Raw genomic sequence first — 14,393 nt, 5'->3', positions numbered from 1 at the left:
GTGTGTGGTCAGCAGAGATGGAGGATGTAAATACTGTAAGAAATACTGTGAAAAAGCTTACTGTACAGTGATCCTTCACACCTCTGTAAGAGTGGCAAGAAGAATTATTTAACAGTCGTCAGTAAATATTTCCATTAAAATGTAAAAAATGACAAAACTGTCTGCATGCTTTTAATTTGTCTTGAAACGTGGGTGACTTTTCTTCTTTGACACTCAACTTCCTCTTGTTTGCATCTGTGTGCCAGCTGACCCGGTGCTTTGGCCCGAACAGGAGGAAGGAAGGAGAAAACTTGTGCTACAGGACATCCTGACAAAACACACACAAGCTCAAACAGGCCGTAGTGATGATTCCTCGTATCCTAGGCATGGAGCTTTTCATGTAAACTGACTTCATCGGGCTTGTTCTACTCACTCATACTGTACCTTCACTTCATTGTATTTAACACTAATCGCAACCAAGTCAGCTGTCAAGAAATCAAACAACCAATCATTTAAAAGAGGACGAAATATGCTTTCATACGAGGTGGTATACCAGAAGAACTGGTCAATTCTGACTAATCTACAGTAATTTAACTTTCTAGTTATCTAATCTAAAATTCTGCTGAGTTTTTGTTTGTTTTTGAAATGAGGCTAACTCATCTTAACAAGACTAAGAGTCTCAAGCCATAGCTAGGTGCTGCTCTGATATTATTTGTTTTGCAGTTGTAGCCAAAATATTTGGTGCTAAAAGAAAATGATCACCAATGTCATTCCACTTTAACCTGAGGTGGCAGTCCATCCAGGAGTTGTCAGGGCATTTTCACTCAACTTAATTAAAGTAGGATTCATCCTCCTGGGACCATGAATATCTGTACAAAGTAGCCATAAGTGGATCAACTAACAGACTGGCATTGCAATTCCAAGAACCGTCACAATCACAAACATTTGCATATGTTCACATCCCTGCAGACTGTAATGCTGCATTCAAGTGCAGCCTTCAGTATCATGCACTGAAATCTGCTTATCTTCAGGCTTTAAACTGTTACACTACTGACAGTTACTTCTAATTGAAATGTTTCAGTTGTTTTATTGTTTGCTTTTAATTTTTGCAATGCGTTAACCTTTTAAAATATTGTAAACTGAATAGATCCATAAGATTCCAGTGACACGTTCAGAGCTAGTACTAGCTTCTTACTATAAACGGTGGGTTCACGCAGGAACACAATTTTCTGTCAAAGTTCAATGGTTTTTGATGATTTCACATCAGTGTTGTTTTTCATGTTTTTATGTTCAGTTAGAAAAAAGGCCATGCCATGTTTTTCAGTGTTCCAATAAGACCTTTAGCAGAATTCGAGTCAGAACCTGATGACAGTCGTGGGTTTTCTGTTTTCTTGTGTCGAGCTAATGTCAATCAAATCGAATGAAGCTACACACAGTCCTTATCAGCTCAGTTTAATTTAATGTTACACTCTTAATAAATCACACATAATAGGTATTTTTGCCCTTTTAATGTGGCTTATTTGCTCATGATATAGAAAGGCAGGCACTTAGTTGAACTAAATTAAATCTCCTCACAATTTGATATGATGGTGAACAAAAAACAACCAAGTAGCAGTTAGGGAACAGAATATTTGACTCATATCAACATCTGTTCATGGTCTTATGATCTCAGGAGGTGTCCACAATATCAGCAAAAGCCTCACTTGAAGTTTTTTGAAACATGTTCATCGGAGACGGTTGAACTAATAACACTAACGTCAGCTGTCAGTTCCAGTGAGGCAACATGCACAGTACCAGAGACCTGGAAGTGGACCATCTGATTGGAGTGCAGCTGGAATGAGTGTTTTATGACTCACAGCGGCAGTGGAAAATATGACATTTAGATTCACTAAGACTTTTTTTTGGCGTGATTAATCGGTTTACATGTGCTGCTAATTTTAATTACTGCCTTACTGACTGTGTACAAGGGAAAAAACAACGTGGAAGAATACGCTGTCATGCTGACATAATGCAGGGATGAGCTGAAAAGAGCTGAGGTGGTGTGTTACTGTGGGAACGACCTCTGGGAGACCTGAATAATGGAGCAAAGTAATTACTGAACCAACTAGGGCCTGTGAGACACACACACACACACACTTATTAATAAAATTCAAACACAATTAACACAACCAATTTATTGTCTTTCAAGAAAAAAAAACAACAACACAAAACTCTGAAAACATAGAGAAACATACACCTTTAAATTACACAGGCTCTTATAAACAAAATAAAGTCTCTTTCTATATTTACATCAGCAGGGGTAACGACAGGTGACTCCTCAGCTTGTCTCCATTAAAATAAGATAAACATTTTCCTCTGATATCCATCTCCGTGCGCAGAAGCCAGAATCTTTACTCTACACAGCCCTGACCGTGATTGTATACGATGAGCACCGACCCCCGAGGTCTGAAATTTTCCCGCCATTTTGATTTGTCACCCTCACAGTTAGCTACAGGTGAATTGACCCCAGTGTTATTCATGTACACTTAAGTTTTTCGTTATTGTCAATATTGGTCATTGAGTGATGAAAACAAAGACACCAAAACCAAACATGTGCTCAGTGCTAATGCTAATAGTGACATGCTATTCTCTCAACTCTCAGCATGTTGCTATCCTCAATATGCTAAACTCTAGCACCACCTTCACTTGGGATGGAAAAAGCTAACTAGCTAACTAGTTAGCTTGCCTTCGTCCTGTACTTTGCTTACACTGTACCAGTTTATTACATAAAACTACAAATGATGCTCCTTAGGATAGCTTTTTAATTGCATTTGTCTTTAAAGTTCAAATCAATCTGGATCTTACATTCAAAATGGTGTATACTAAACTGGCATCATTAGAATGGAGTTATATTTTACTATAGACTACTACTTAATTAATGAACTATTATGGGATTTTCTATTTCCTGCAAGGTAAAACAAAATAAAATGACAGTTCGTTAGCATGTCTGTGCACACAGCTAACGGCACACAAATGTGACCTTTAAAACAAGTTTTCAATGTACTATTAAAGCAAGCAACATGCCAAAACAGTAACTCCAACCATCAGTGAATGCAGCCTTACTATTAAAGAACATGGTGTAGGCTATAATAAGTGCTAACATGGAGCCTAATGTCACTGGGGCACCATAGCCAATAGTGTCCAAAGGACTCATGAAAGATTTTGGTGTCTGTGGTCTCATAGAGTTGACCAGTAGTTCAGTCACCCAAACGTTTTTAATAATTCTGTCAATAGATAATTAACAGACCATATCTCCATCTCAGTATCCACCATTTAGATTTACAATTCGCATGTGAAATGTGGTTCAGGACTGATTTGCCTCCCCTCGGAAACAAGAAAATACAACATGAGATAAAAAGACAACAGCTGAGCGTATTCAGATGAAGTTTTACCTTAATTCTAACATGAGGCCGATTGATATGTCATGTCAAAAATGTCACTCAGTTTCACCTTTAGTCAGTGCAGCTTCAGGAAATTCAAGAGAAAACATCAGAATGTCAATATCTTGGAATGATGCCCAATGTACTCGTACCAAGAAAATGACGATTCCTGAAAAAATCTTGACAGTCATTTTTTAAGATTAAAAAAGAAGCTATTATATATATATAGAGATGTTCTCCAGTATGTGGATACTTTCAGCAGTGTTGCGGGGCTGCATCTTAAAAGTAGCAAAAATGACAGCAGACATTGGGATACACAGATAGGAGTTGCTCAACACGACAATCAATAAACACTCAAAGAAGCAAACACAGAGGTATAAAAAAAAAATAGGCAAGGCTGAGGTCAACCCACCATGCTACGGAGAGGGAACTGATGGCCACGCAGATACAGCATATACAGCACAGCTCAACTAAACAGTGTGATGTGGGAGGTCGAGGAAGAGGAGGGTTTGATTGTTTCATTTAGCGCATAGTATCTGGGATGCAGCTTCTTAAACATATATTCATTGGTGCAGTGTTTGACAACAAGGAGACGCTAACCAAAACTGGTGGTGACAAACAGTTCTTTTACAAAGTCGTCACCCTGATGATGTCATGAGCCACCATATCAAGGTCCCACCCATACACCTGGGAGAAGGGCTCACCTGTCAATCATGAAACAAAAAGAGCTAATTTAAAACTTAAACATACACCCGAGTGATAAGAAATACACAGAATGACTTTTTTTTTTTGTTTCGCCGTTTTTCATTCGCTAACATGGAGGGGGCGGGGTTTATTTATGAGCTATACTGCAGCCAGCCACCAGGGGACTATCAAGTTGTTTTGTCTTCACTTTTGGGAAGCTGTCATGTCATCGTCCATCTTTATATACAGTCAATGGGAGGGTCTAATGAAAGTTGCATTATGCTAAGCATAAGATCCAGTTATTTTGGAGATTAACAGTCAGAAGATCTCTGCCTCTGCCGCTTTAAATATTTGTACATCTTTTCTCTTCTGAGTCCCCCACCTTCATGTAAGTGCAATACTAAATAAGTGGAGTACACCTTCTAGCTCAACCATTTCCTCAAGATCAAATTTGACTTGTTATAACAATAAGTTTTACACTTCCAAGTGCCACACTTTCCAGTCAATCTGAACCAGAACTCTGGTGGGAGCACTACACTCCTGGGTGCTTTCATTTAGTAATAACCAGCCTTAACCAGTAGGGGGCAGTACTTACATACTGATAACATACAGCTACATCACAGAGTGAAGTTACAAAGCCGCTCTAAAGCCCTTTTTACACTTTGCTCCGATGAATTGAATCCCAGTGAGGCATTTTGTTTGCCAGAAGTCAACATGGGAGGAAAGCAAGAAGCATAAGGGATCAAACGATAAAACTTGTACATTATAACTTCAGTTTAACTTCTGTGTTCTAAAACAAAGCAGCTGATGACATTTTTATGAAGGGAAATAAGTAAGATAAGAGCTTGCCTTTATGTGTGTGTCTGTGTGTGTATGTGTGTGTAGGGTTTCACTGAAAACAACTAATTTACAAGGGAGTGAGTATGACGTATCACCACTCTTCACCGTTGCCTAACAGAGGGGCAATTTTCTCATCCAATGACAACTCAACCCCTCCACGTTTCCCCCGCTCATCCTCCATCCTTCTTCTCTGACTGTCAACAAAGAACACGCTTCCTCCTCATTTACCCTCACCTCCATTTTCCTCTTTCTCCCCCCCCACCCATCCATTCAGTCCGTCAGGAGCACCAGTTCCCCCTCACTCCTCTCTCCCCCGTCGCTTTCCTCTCCTTCGCTGTACTGAGGCCGCTCCCTCTCTCGTTCCCTCTCTCGTTCCCTCTCTCTCTCCCTGGGCAGGGAAGTGGACGTGGCCTGGCCCTCAGCTCGACGTGGCGCAGGCGGGACCTGCGGCAGGTAATGCTCCAGTAATGCCGGGTGAAATGGCATGGTCGCCACCGAGACTGAGCCGGTGCCGGTCGGGTACTGTCCATCGCTGTGGGAGTAGTGGATCTGCTGTGGTTCTGATTGGCTGCAAGGACAGGAAGTGACACATGTAGAAAAAGATCATGAATTGATTTCAGTTGGTTTCTACTGATACATCAGGTCAAATCATCAGATCTTCAAAATGTAGCTAATCCATTGATAAAAAGGTAAAGGGACAAGCTTGTGTATGTTAAACTTTGGACATAAAGGTAAATATGATTCCCATGGTGCATTTCGGCTTTCACTAAGCTGACAGTTGTGTTGAATTAACTTAGATGAATTGAGCAACTATGACACCATGTTTCATTCTCAAAATCAATGATCAAGTACAACGACCAATTCACACCAATGACTGGCTCTTTGGCTGAGGCTCATGGATATTGTAGTAATTATGCCAAACTGACGGACAAGATATGATTTCATTAAAAATCTCATTCATTGAGATATGCTCTTAAGTTTGGAATCCTTAAGTGCACCCGCAGCAATATTGCACCGCCATGATGTATATTCTGACTTACCCATAAGCATCAAGAAATGATGTCTTAAAATATTCCAGTAACTCTAAGGCTATTGAGGCACTCTAACATTGATGTTTTATTCTTCAGAATAGTCAGAAAGAGAAAAGATGCAGTGAATGTATCTGTGAGACAAAGAAAGATAACACTGAAACTGAAAAACACTCAAACTCAATCGCCGCTAACAGTTCCAACCTCGAACTCCTCCAGCTTAACTAGTTGGAGGAGTTAGAGGGGAACAATGGTGAGAGATGCTATTCATCGTCGAGGACAAACTGAAAAACAGCCCAGCTCAATACTTTGTGTCTTCATGAATAAAAAAGAGCTTCGGGAGCTGCAGGCATTGTCTACAATTTGTGGAGGTGCAGAGCAAACTCTTGTCAATGGAGTGAATTGTCAGCGTTGTGTGCCAGGGACACACTCTGGCATTATCTCAAAGCTGTTCCGAAGCATGTTGGTCTCTGTTGATTTTTACCTGTGCGTGTAGGTCGCTCTCTGCTCCTGCCGGCGGCTCTTCATCATGGCCTTGTATTCTCCCACCCTCAACCTCCGTCCCTCCACAATGCAGGTCCTTTTGGGCCGGGGTTTGTACTTGTAGTCAGGGTAGCGCTCCAGATGCTGCCTGCTCAGCCTCGCCTGCTCTTCATAGTAAGGCTGCTTCTCCTGGTTTGACATGCCCTTCCACCTGGAGCCTGAAGACAAAGACACAAGAGAATGCACAATGGAGATGAGTTCATTCACATGGGTTTTCTTGCTAGCAAGTCTGGTTGGGTAGAGAGCATGCTTAAAATGTATCTAGGTCAGTTTCGGTGTTAGTTTTGAGTTGGCTTTAATCTTAGTCATTCATTGAATTTTTAGATTTTGTTTTGGCAGATTTTAGTCATCATAGTTTCAAGTAGTTTCAACTGAAACGCATCTGCCACAAGTTGAAGTTACAGGATAATGCATATGACTACATTTGACTGTGAAGGCCTTTATTAGGATTAAATCTGAAAGAGTCCATACTTTCTGGAACAAATGATGTGCTTCTTTGGGGAGGCAGCTAACCTTTTACAAAAGCTCTGCTATGGTAATTGAACAATAAAAACACACTTCTACGTTTAACTTCAGGCAAAGCAAACTGACCACCAAAAAAATACTAGATTTTAAAAAAATGTTTTGGCTTATCCTCAAAAAGGAAAAGAACACCAGTTTATTGTGTCAGCAGATGAGGCCTACTAGTTATAGTTTGCTTGCCCCATGAGAAGCTCCTCATATATTCAGAAATGGAGCAAAAAAAATTGACTTTTTCAAATTTCCCACCTAAAGAAATAAACATTTAATTTGGTGACACTCTGAACAGTTTTAGTGTAATAATGAGAACTTGAGTTCACAAAGTTCACCTCACAACGCATCCTAAAAGAAAAGCATTTTGACCTTTCTTATCTAGGTACAGACTTTGAACTGGGTTGGTTCTTGGACCATGAGTGATGGTGCTTCATAAGTACAGACAGGAACAAAGATTTACAGAGCTTTAGTGTAGCTAGCATGTTAGCTTTGTGTTAAACTTTGGTGGTAAAGCCATTGAAAGACACATCTTCTTCAGGCTTAAAAAAATGCGTAAAAGGAGCAGAAGTAGTGAGGGGTCATTAGGTCAGACAACTCATCCATTATTGTCAGTTACACTGTAATGTTTGGCTTGCTAACATTAGCTGACATTAGGCCCCATCATAGGCTGGTGCTCACACCAGACCAAGTGAGCCTATAGTAGAAAACCTGTTTTGGCTTGTGTGTTTCATCACTTTTGAATTCAGCTTTAAATTTGTGGAAGGAAAATTGTTCAACTTGTCCTTTCAAAAGTTGAAGTTGGTAGAATTTCCACATTAAAATTGATTTTGACATCTATCAAAGCTATCTTATTTTTAATTATGACTACATTTTGATGAATTTCACTTCATCATGGTCCACTCCATCAATTAAAAGCCGTCATTGTAATTGTGGCACATGAGAATGCAGATTTCGTACATTTATATTCAACCAAAGATGATTTGATTGGTTACGTTCACCTCCTCTCTGGGTGAACGTGTGGTTAACACGTCTTCAACCAGAGAGGTGTGAGATTAGCTAGTGCAGTAACTGGTGTGAAAACTGGCATTAATCTTGAGTTTATGCTAGAAAACAATTCTCTGTACATTGAGATGAGAGATTTAAGTAGTAACTAGTAATATAATTGTATATTTAAGTGGAGTAATAGTTTATAAATGCATGTATATGGCTGTGCGTACTTTGCGTGCGAGTGTGTATTCACGTTCGCATGCGTGTGTGTCCCTGTGTCAAGGGTGGTTGCTCATGACAACAACAAGCTCTCCACAATAGAATGGAATGTAAATGTAAATTTGGTCCAAGGAAAGGGATTCAGGCCAGTGTGTGTGTGTGTGTGTGTGTGTGTGTGTGTGTGTGTGTGTGTGTGTGTATGTGTGTGTGTGTATGTGTCTGGTGGGAGAAGCAGGTGGCTATTCGTGCCCTCACATGTGCCAGGCAGCATCTCAGAATAGAGACACGGAGTGAAACCCACCCCTACCCAGTGCTAGGCTCACCCAGGATCTTGCTGATGGAGGAGTTGTGCATGTCGGGGAACGCCTGCAGGATCCTCCTGCGCTCGTCCTTGGCCCACACCATGAAGGCATTCATGGGTCTCTTAATGTGGCCTGAGGAGGGAGGGGGCCGGGCCTCGGCGTAGTTGCCTGGGACTGAGGCGGGCAGGGCACCTGCAGGAAAGAGAGCTCCAGTCAGGGGACCACAGCAGACTGCTGAGTTTGGAATATCAGTCATAAATATATCTCTTTTTATTCTTGTTGTTAACCTCTTCCGTTAACCCCCTAAAAGTTCTTAACCTTTGCTGATTGAAGCAAAAGTTCCTCTTCACCCACAAACATCCTATTCCACATGCTGTTATACCTTTGCCCACATTCTCTGCACCAGAAACTTTATTTCCATTTCTCATTAAAGGTAGCCCACTTCAAAGAAGCAGTGATGTGGTGGAAGTTATTTTTGGATGTCTCAATGTCAGTCTGAGGGGGCAATAATAAAATATTTTTGATGACATCTAGCATGGTATACCACCATTGAAATAAAAAGTTGTTATACCAGTAAAATGAAACAGGCCACTCCAGGGACACCTACCCTCAGAATCACTGCTGAGGTGGTCCTCAGTGGATGGCAGGCCGTGTCTGTCTTCACCCTGCTCAGAGTGAGAAATTCTCTCGCTGCGGGGTGACTCTTTGTACTCCTGCGGACGTAAAAAAGACAAAGACAGATGAAGTCAGACATGCAGATATGTCAGACAAATATTCACACTCGAGCACAAAGGGACTATTTGAATTTCCGCTGCAGTAAAAGAGATGACCCAGTGTTCAAGGGGTGTGTACGAGGCACGCATGTGTTACCCGGAGCTCTATTTAAGGTAAAGAAACTGCACGCTCACCATATCAGCTGCTGTATAAATGCAGAGCTGTAAATGCAAAGAAAGGAAATTACAACGCTACGAAGGAGGAAGAATGGTGTTTATTGTGTGAGGGAGGAAAGGTGAAGGAGAAAAGCCAGAGTTGGGAATGTCACAACTCTGAATTTGCAAAACTATCACACCATCGGCACATGTCGCATCCATCCAGTCCGTGCTGTAAAACATTATTTATCCCCATGCAGCGGAGTGTAATACCAAAATAGGTCAGTCATCAGTGTTGGTGTTAAAGCAGCAGCAGAGGCGAGATGGAGCACGATAATGGAGCAGAGGAGGAGGAGAGCTGCAGAGTACAGTATTACTGTGGACAAAGAGAGAGGGCAGGTGGCTCAGTCAATGCCACACTGAGGCCTTTGTGGTATTGTGAGTCTGCAACAGCTGTTGCTCCAGGACGGGGCTGAGACCAAAAGCTTCAGCCACCTCAAAGAATCAAAACCAAGACCAGAAGAGTCTTTTCTTTTTCACAACAATCAAAACAAAAAACAGCTGAAATATGTCATGTTGAGCTGAATGACACTTTAGTTTACAGAAATGTAAGCAGAGATTTCTGAATATGAAGTTTCCATTTTGCTTCACAATACTTCTGCGATTAAACAACAACTTCTTGTACTTCTTTACTGTGGCACATGACGTGAATACTGAATGTGCGGCGTCTTTTCATTTGCTAATAATGGAAACAACAGAGACATAACTTCTTTGTCTTTCCCATACTGTGTTTATTTAACAGCATTTCCCAGAAGGCAACACCTAAAATACTGAGCTGTAACAATGCGCTTCTGTGTGTGGTTACACCACAGCTGGGATATTCTTCAGTCGAATGTTGAATCCTCAGGAGAAGCACAACTCCCTGTAACCCTAAACCGGACTTGGACCCCTGGATTAGACCGCGAGATGTCAGTCAGAGAAAGAGACAGACGCACATCTAGTTTGTTCAGTCAAGGGAACAAACTAGATGTGCGTTTACATGAAGTTTGACACATTTGTTTTGCCGTTTTATGAACGATCACAAAGTAATTTAATAAGCCTGAATTTGAGTGGTGACATGTCAAAATGGCTTTTAGTCCTGTGAGTGGTTCAATATGGAAGCAGGAATATCAGACATGCCCGATACTGCATACTTAACCTATTAGTGGCTTTCTGTAACTCATACACACGTTTGACAGATGCTGGCTTCAGTCAGCCTACCTCAGATCCACCCATGCTCCACCTCTTTGCCCATTTTTGGATTGGCCAGTAGGCGGCAGAGGCAGGACTGCCTCGATGGCAGCAGCCCAAGACACCACACTGAGCTTCACAACAGCTTTTTTAAGAAACCTATGGGTGATGTGATGTCACAGGTACTACGTCCATGTTTTATACAGTCTATGGTAAAGACAGTAACAGTGAGCCTTAGCTAAGGAGTTTTGGCGCTTGGACTATTGACTTAAGCATTAAAATAAAACATAAAGGAGAGAGGAACTCTGGCTCCAAACACCAAACAGAAAAAGATGTGAAGGAGAGGGAGTAAGAGGGAAAGAGACAGAAATGAGTAACGTGGTGCATTTACTATCTCGTTATGCATGTTTTATCTTGAGCTGCTGTGGCCTTTAATCTAATCGTACGGCATTCAACTCAAGACTTTTCGACGTGTTTGGAAGTGTTACGTAAATTGTGTGGTCAGACGTGTGAAAAGACTGCCTTTGTGACTTTTGTGTAAAAGTGCCTTGGGGTCATACAGACAAGAGAAAACATTCCAACGTAAATTTGCTGTTGTATTTAACAAGGTGAATACTTAACGTGGCGCTCCAAACAGAAACTAGACATTGGACTCACCATCTTTCTGCCATCGTCTCTCTCTCTCTCCCTGTCTCTCTCCCTCTCTCGCCCTCCGGTGCTGTGGCTCCTCAGGAGCAGCTGGGCATCGTGGATGGCCTGGGTTACCACATCACCGTCTCCGAGGAAACCTGATGACAAAAACGAGGAGGAGAACAAAAATGAGGAACAAGATGACAATGAAGGTTTAGAGGCAGCTACCATCTGAAGTCCTCTACAAAGACACAGACATTATGAACACTCTTGATAACTCTCTAGGAACATGAGATGAATAGACAGTGACAACGCATTTGCATGTTTGTTTGTTTTTTATATTAAGATATTATTCTGATTTTTTTATACATTCTTTATTTTTTTCTTTATGTTAAGTTTATCTGAATTTCATTTTCCCCTTCTTATTACATCTGTCAACAGTAACATGACAAAACATACCCAGTATTCCGATAGACATCACTGAGATTTTCATATACACACATGTCCAAACAGCCTCTGTTTGTTTTCTAAGCATATCTAAAGTGATAACCCACATTTCCTGCTTTGAATTGAACTACAGCACCCGTTTGTCACCAAGGGTAGAGATCAGTCTGTGGTACTACTGTATGTCTTCTTCTTTGGACTTAAAGCTGCATCCTAGTGGCCGGATCAGGCCTTTTTTTTTGCATAATAAATGCCTTTCCCTCCTCATAAAAACATTTTCAGAGATGATTTCTGGAGGAATTTAGAAGCTAGCAGTTTTTATCTCCTGCCACCTCGCTGGCAACATTGCTACAGTTGTTGGTTACTTCCACCATCAATCAGTGAAATGTCAAATGTCTAATGTAGATCATTAGACCATCAGCAGGACTGTGTTTCACAACACCTTCATAACATGGGTCCCCAAGAAATTTGGGAAATTTAGGAAAAAGTTTTACAAGCACGAAGAAGGCCAATTGTAGACCAGTAGGAGACCCTGATACAGAGGGTGTCTAACACCACAGCTCTTTCATCAACGTTTTTTAGACAAATTCACACTGTTTATCAGAGCAGTGTAAGTGTCACCAGAACTCACTGAGGGCAGATCGTGGTGGGCTGTGGGACACCTCTCTGTGGAGATCTCTGGGCCTGTAGGATCCCTGCAGCGCCATCGATCCCAGCTCCATGCTCTGCGGGCTGGGTGTTTTCCCCAGCTCCAGCCCCTTTGGCTTGGAGGTCAGGTTCAAGGGCTGACTGGCTTCCTAAACACACAGCGAGAAGCAGATGAGCAGGGGTGGGGCCACTTAATACACATCAATTCTTAACCGCAAAGGGCGAGGGTGTGCATGTATTCCAGTTATGCACGGCAGCTTTTGGCATGTCCGAGCGCATCTGTCACACCTTTGTAGCGTAGCTGCTCTTTTGTCTTCTTGTTCACCTCATCCTCTCTTTCCTTTTGTTTATTTAAGCTGTGTTGGACTATCTCTGCTGAGAACCAGCCGTGCAAATAAAGTTCACGCTACACACACACACGCACACACACAGGGAAGACTCATATGCACCTATACCACACACATTAAACCTTTGAACAGAGGGTGTGGTGTATTCAAAAAGTGCATTAATCTGTTTAATCTAGAGGGTGTCACTTTCTATACAGTACATACACACATGTACAGTAAGCACAGATGTGAATTCACTCTTCTCTGGTGATGTAGATATAACCTAATGTAGGTGTAAGCATACATGTATTTATTCTGTATTGAAAAGAACTTGAGAAATGGGTGTTAGAGTGAGTTCAGCATTCAAATGTCTGACACACAATGCGTATGCTACCTGTCGGAAGGAACCGCTGCTCCTCTTGACAGGGGGGTGGGGGTTCTGCAGCAGCTGCATGGGATAGTCCATGGCTGTGGAAGGTATAAAAAAAATTATCATTGGTTGATGCTCAGACTTGACACAAAGGAACTGAAGAAACCCTCAAATACCAGCATGGTTACTCCCATTAGGGGAATTATGTTTGAGCACACACACGCAAACGCACACACACACACACACACACACACACACACACACACACAATAATATCAAACTCCCTGGTGTTTGATCAGGTTAAATCCTGTAGTCATCAATGAAGCTTAGCCCGACTGCTTAAACTAAAGCATTATAGCCCACCTGGATTTCATCAGAAGATCCTGACCTTTGGCTTATTGCCTCTTTGTCCTGAGAACAAAAGCGTGCAAGATGCTAACTGAAAGAAGCAACCTCCACAAGAGGGGGAGGAGAGGGGCGAGGTATAAAGAGAGAAACCAGCTTCACATCGGGGTAAATATTACAGACTAACCTTTGTGTTGCGTACAGTGCACTGAGCATTAAAAGTGTGACAATGCTGAGAGACTTTTAGCATCAGAGATGGCAGCAGAGTCAGAGTAGTTTCATTCAATGCAAGATCCTAAACCACACCCATAACACCAAAGCTTGACTTACAAAAATATTTGACAAGGTGTTTGCTTCCTGTGATCAGTGGCTGCAAATTATACACAAATCCTTCATTCTGCCTTTCTTTAAGTAAATATTGGACTGAGATCTTTGACACTTTATCTAAGGTATCCGGTGAAAGTCTGGCTCCTAATGTTATTACTGCTTTGTTTGGGGAGCCACCCTCTTTACTTAATCTCTCTTCCTGACATGATAGCATTCACTACTGTGTTGGTCACGAGACAATTCTGCCCCCACATACACTTTGGATTAGAGACATGCTACATTGTCTTAAATGTAAAGATTTGAAACCAATTTCTTGTACCTAAAAGACAATACAGGTACTGAGCAATTGTTTGTTGTAGCTACATCTTTATTTTTCATTTATTTCTGTATTTTTCAATTAATGTTGTCAGCTTGAGTTATCATTTCTAAATGTTAGAGATTTTCTTGTACAGTGTGACTTCATTTTGTTCTACTGTCATTTGATGGAGAAAATCAAACATGTATTTCACAATATCTTTATTATTGTGAAATATTAATATCAAATATTAATTCTTTATTAAATTTTATGAGCAATTTTAGTAATATAACCTTTGAGAATTAAATACCTGACAAATATTATTCGATATTTTTCATGACTAATGCAAAGGAACCTCTTAGTCCAACAAAAAGTAATGGTAGACTAATACTACC

The 14,393-nt window shown here is 41.2% G+C and overlaps 1 protein-coding gene across 3 annotated transcripts in view; it reads right to left on the bottom strand.

The window, feature by feature from the left end:
* Window positions 1-2,798: 2,798 nt before the first annotated feature.
* sox13 (SRY-box transcription factor 13) overlaps window positions 2,799-14,393 on the bottom strand; it is a 45,132-nt gene continuing 33,537 nt past the window's right edge. For 2 of the 3 annotated variants that reach the window (XM_010736778.3, XM_027285456.1), the window contains exons 8-14: window positions 13,056-13,129; window positions 12,319-12,484; window positions 11,271-11,401; window positions 9,122-9,227; window positions 8,536-8,706; window positions 6,435-6,651; window positions 2,799-5,490 (exon numbers count right to left, since the gene is read on the bottom strand). In XM_010736778.3, the coding sequence (XP_010735080.1) occupies window positions 5,193-5,490; window positions 6,435-6,651; window positions 8,536-8,706; window positions 9,122-9,227; window positions 11,271-11,401; window positions 12,319-12,484; window positions 13,056-13,129 (1,163 nt within the window). In that variant the 3' untranslated portion in view covers window positions 2,799-5,192. The remainder of the gene's footprint in view (window positions 5,491-6,434; window positions 6,652-8,535; window positions 8,707-9,121; window positions 9,228-11,270; window positions 11,402-12,318; window positions 12,485-13,055; window positions 13,130-14,393) is intronic. The other variant, XM_019267237.2, reaches the window with a different exon arrangement.

This window comes from Larimichthys crocea, chromosome I (genome assembly GCF_000972845.2).
Source record: "Larimichthys crocea isolate SSNF chromosome I, L_crocea_2.0, whole genome shotgun sequence".
Taxonomy (NCBI): domain Eukaryota; kingdom Metazoa; phylum Chordata; class Actinopteri; family Sciaenidae; genus Larimichthys; species Larimichthys crocea.
Note: the sequence above shows the minus strand (reverse complement) of the source record. Positions and strands in the feature narration are given on the sequence as shown.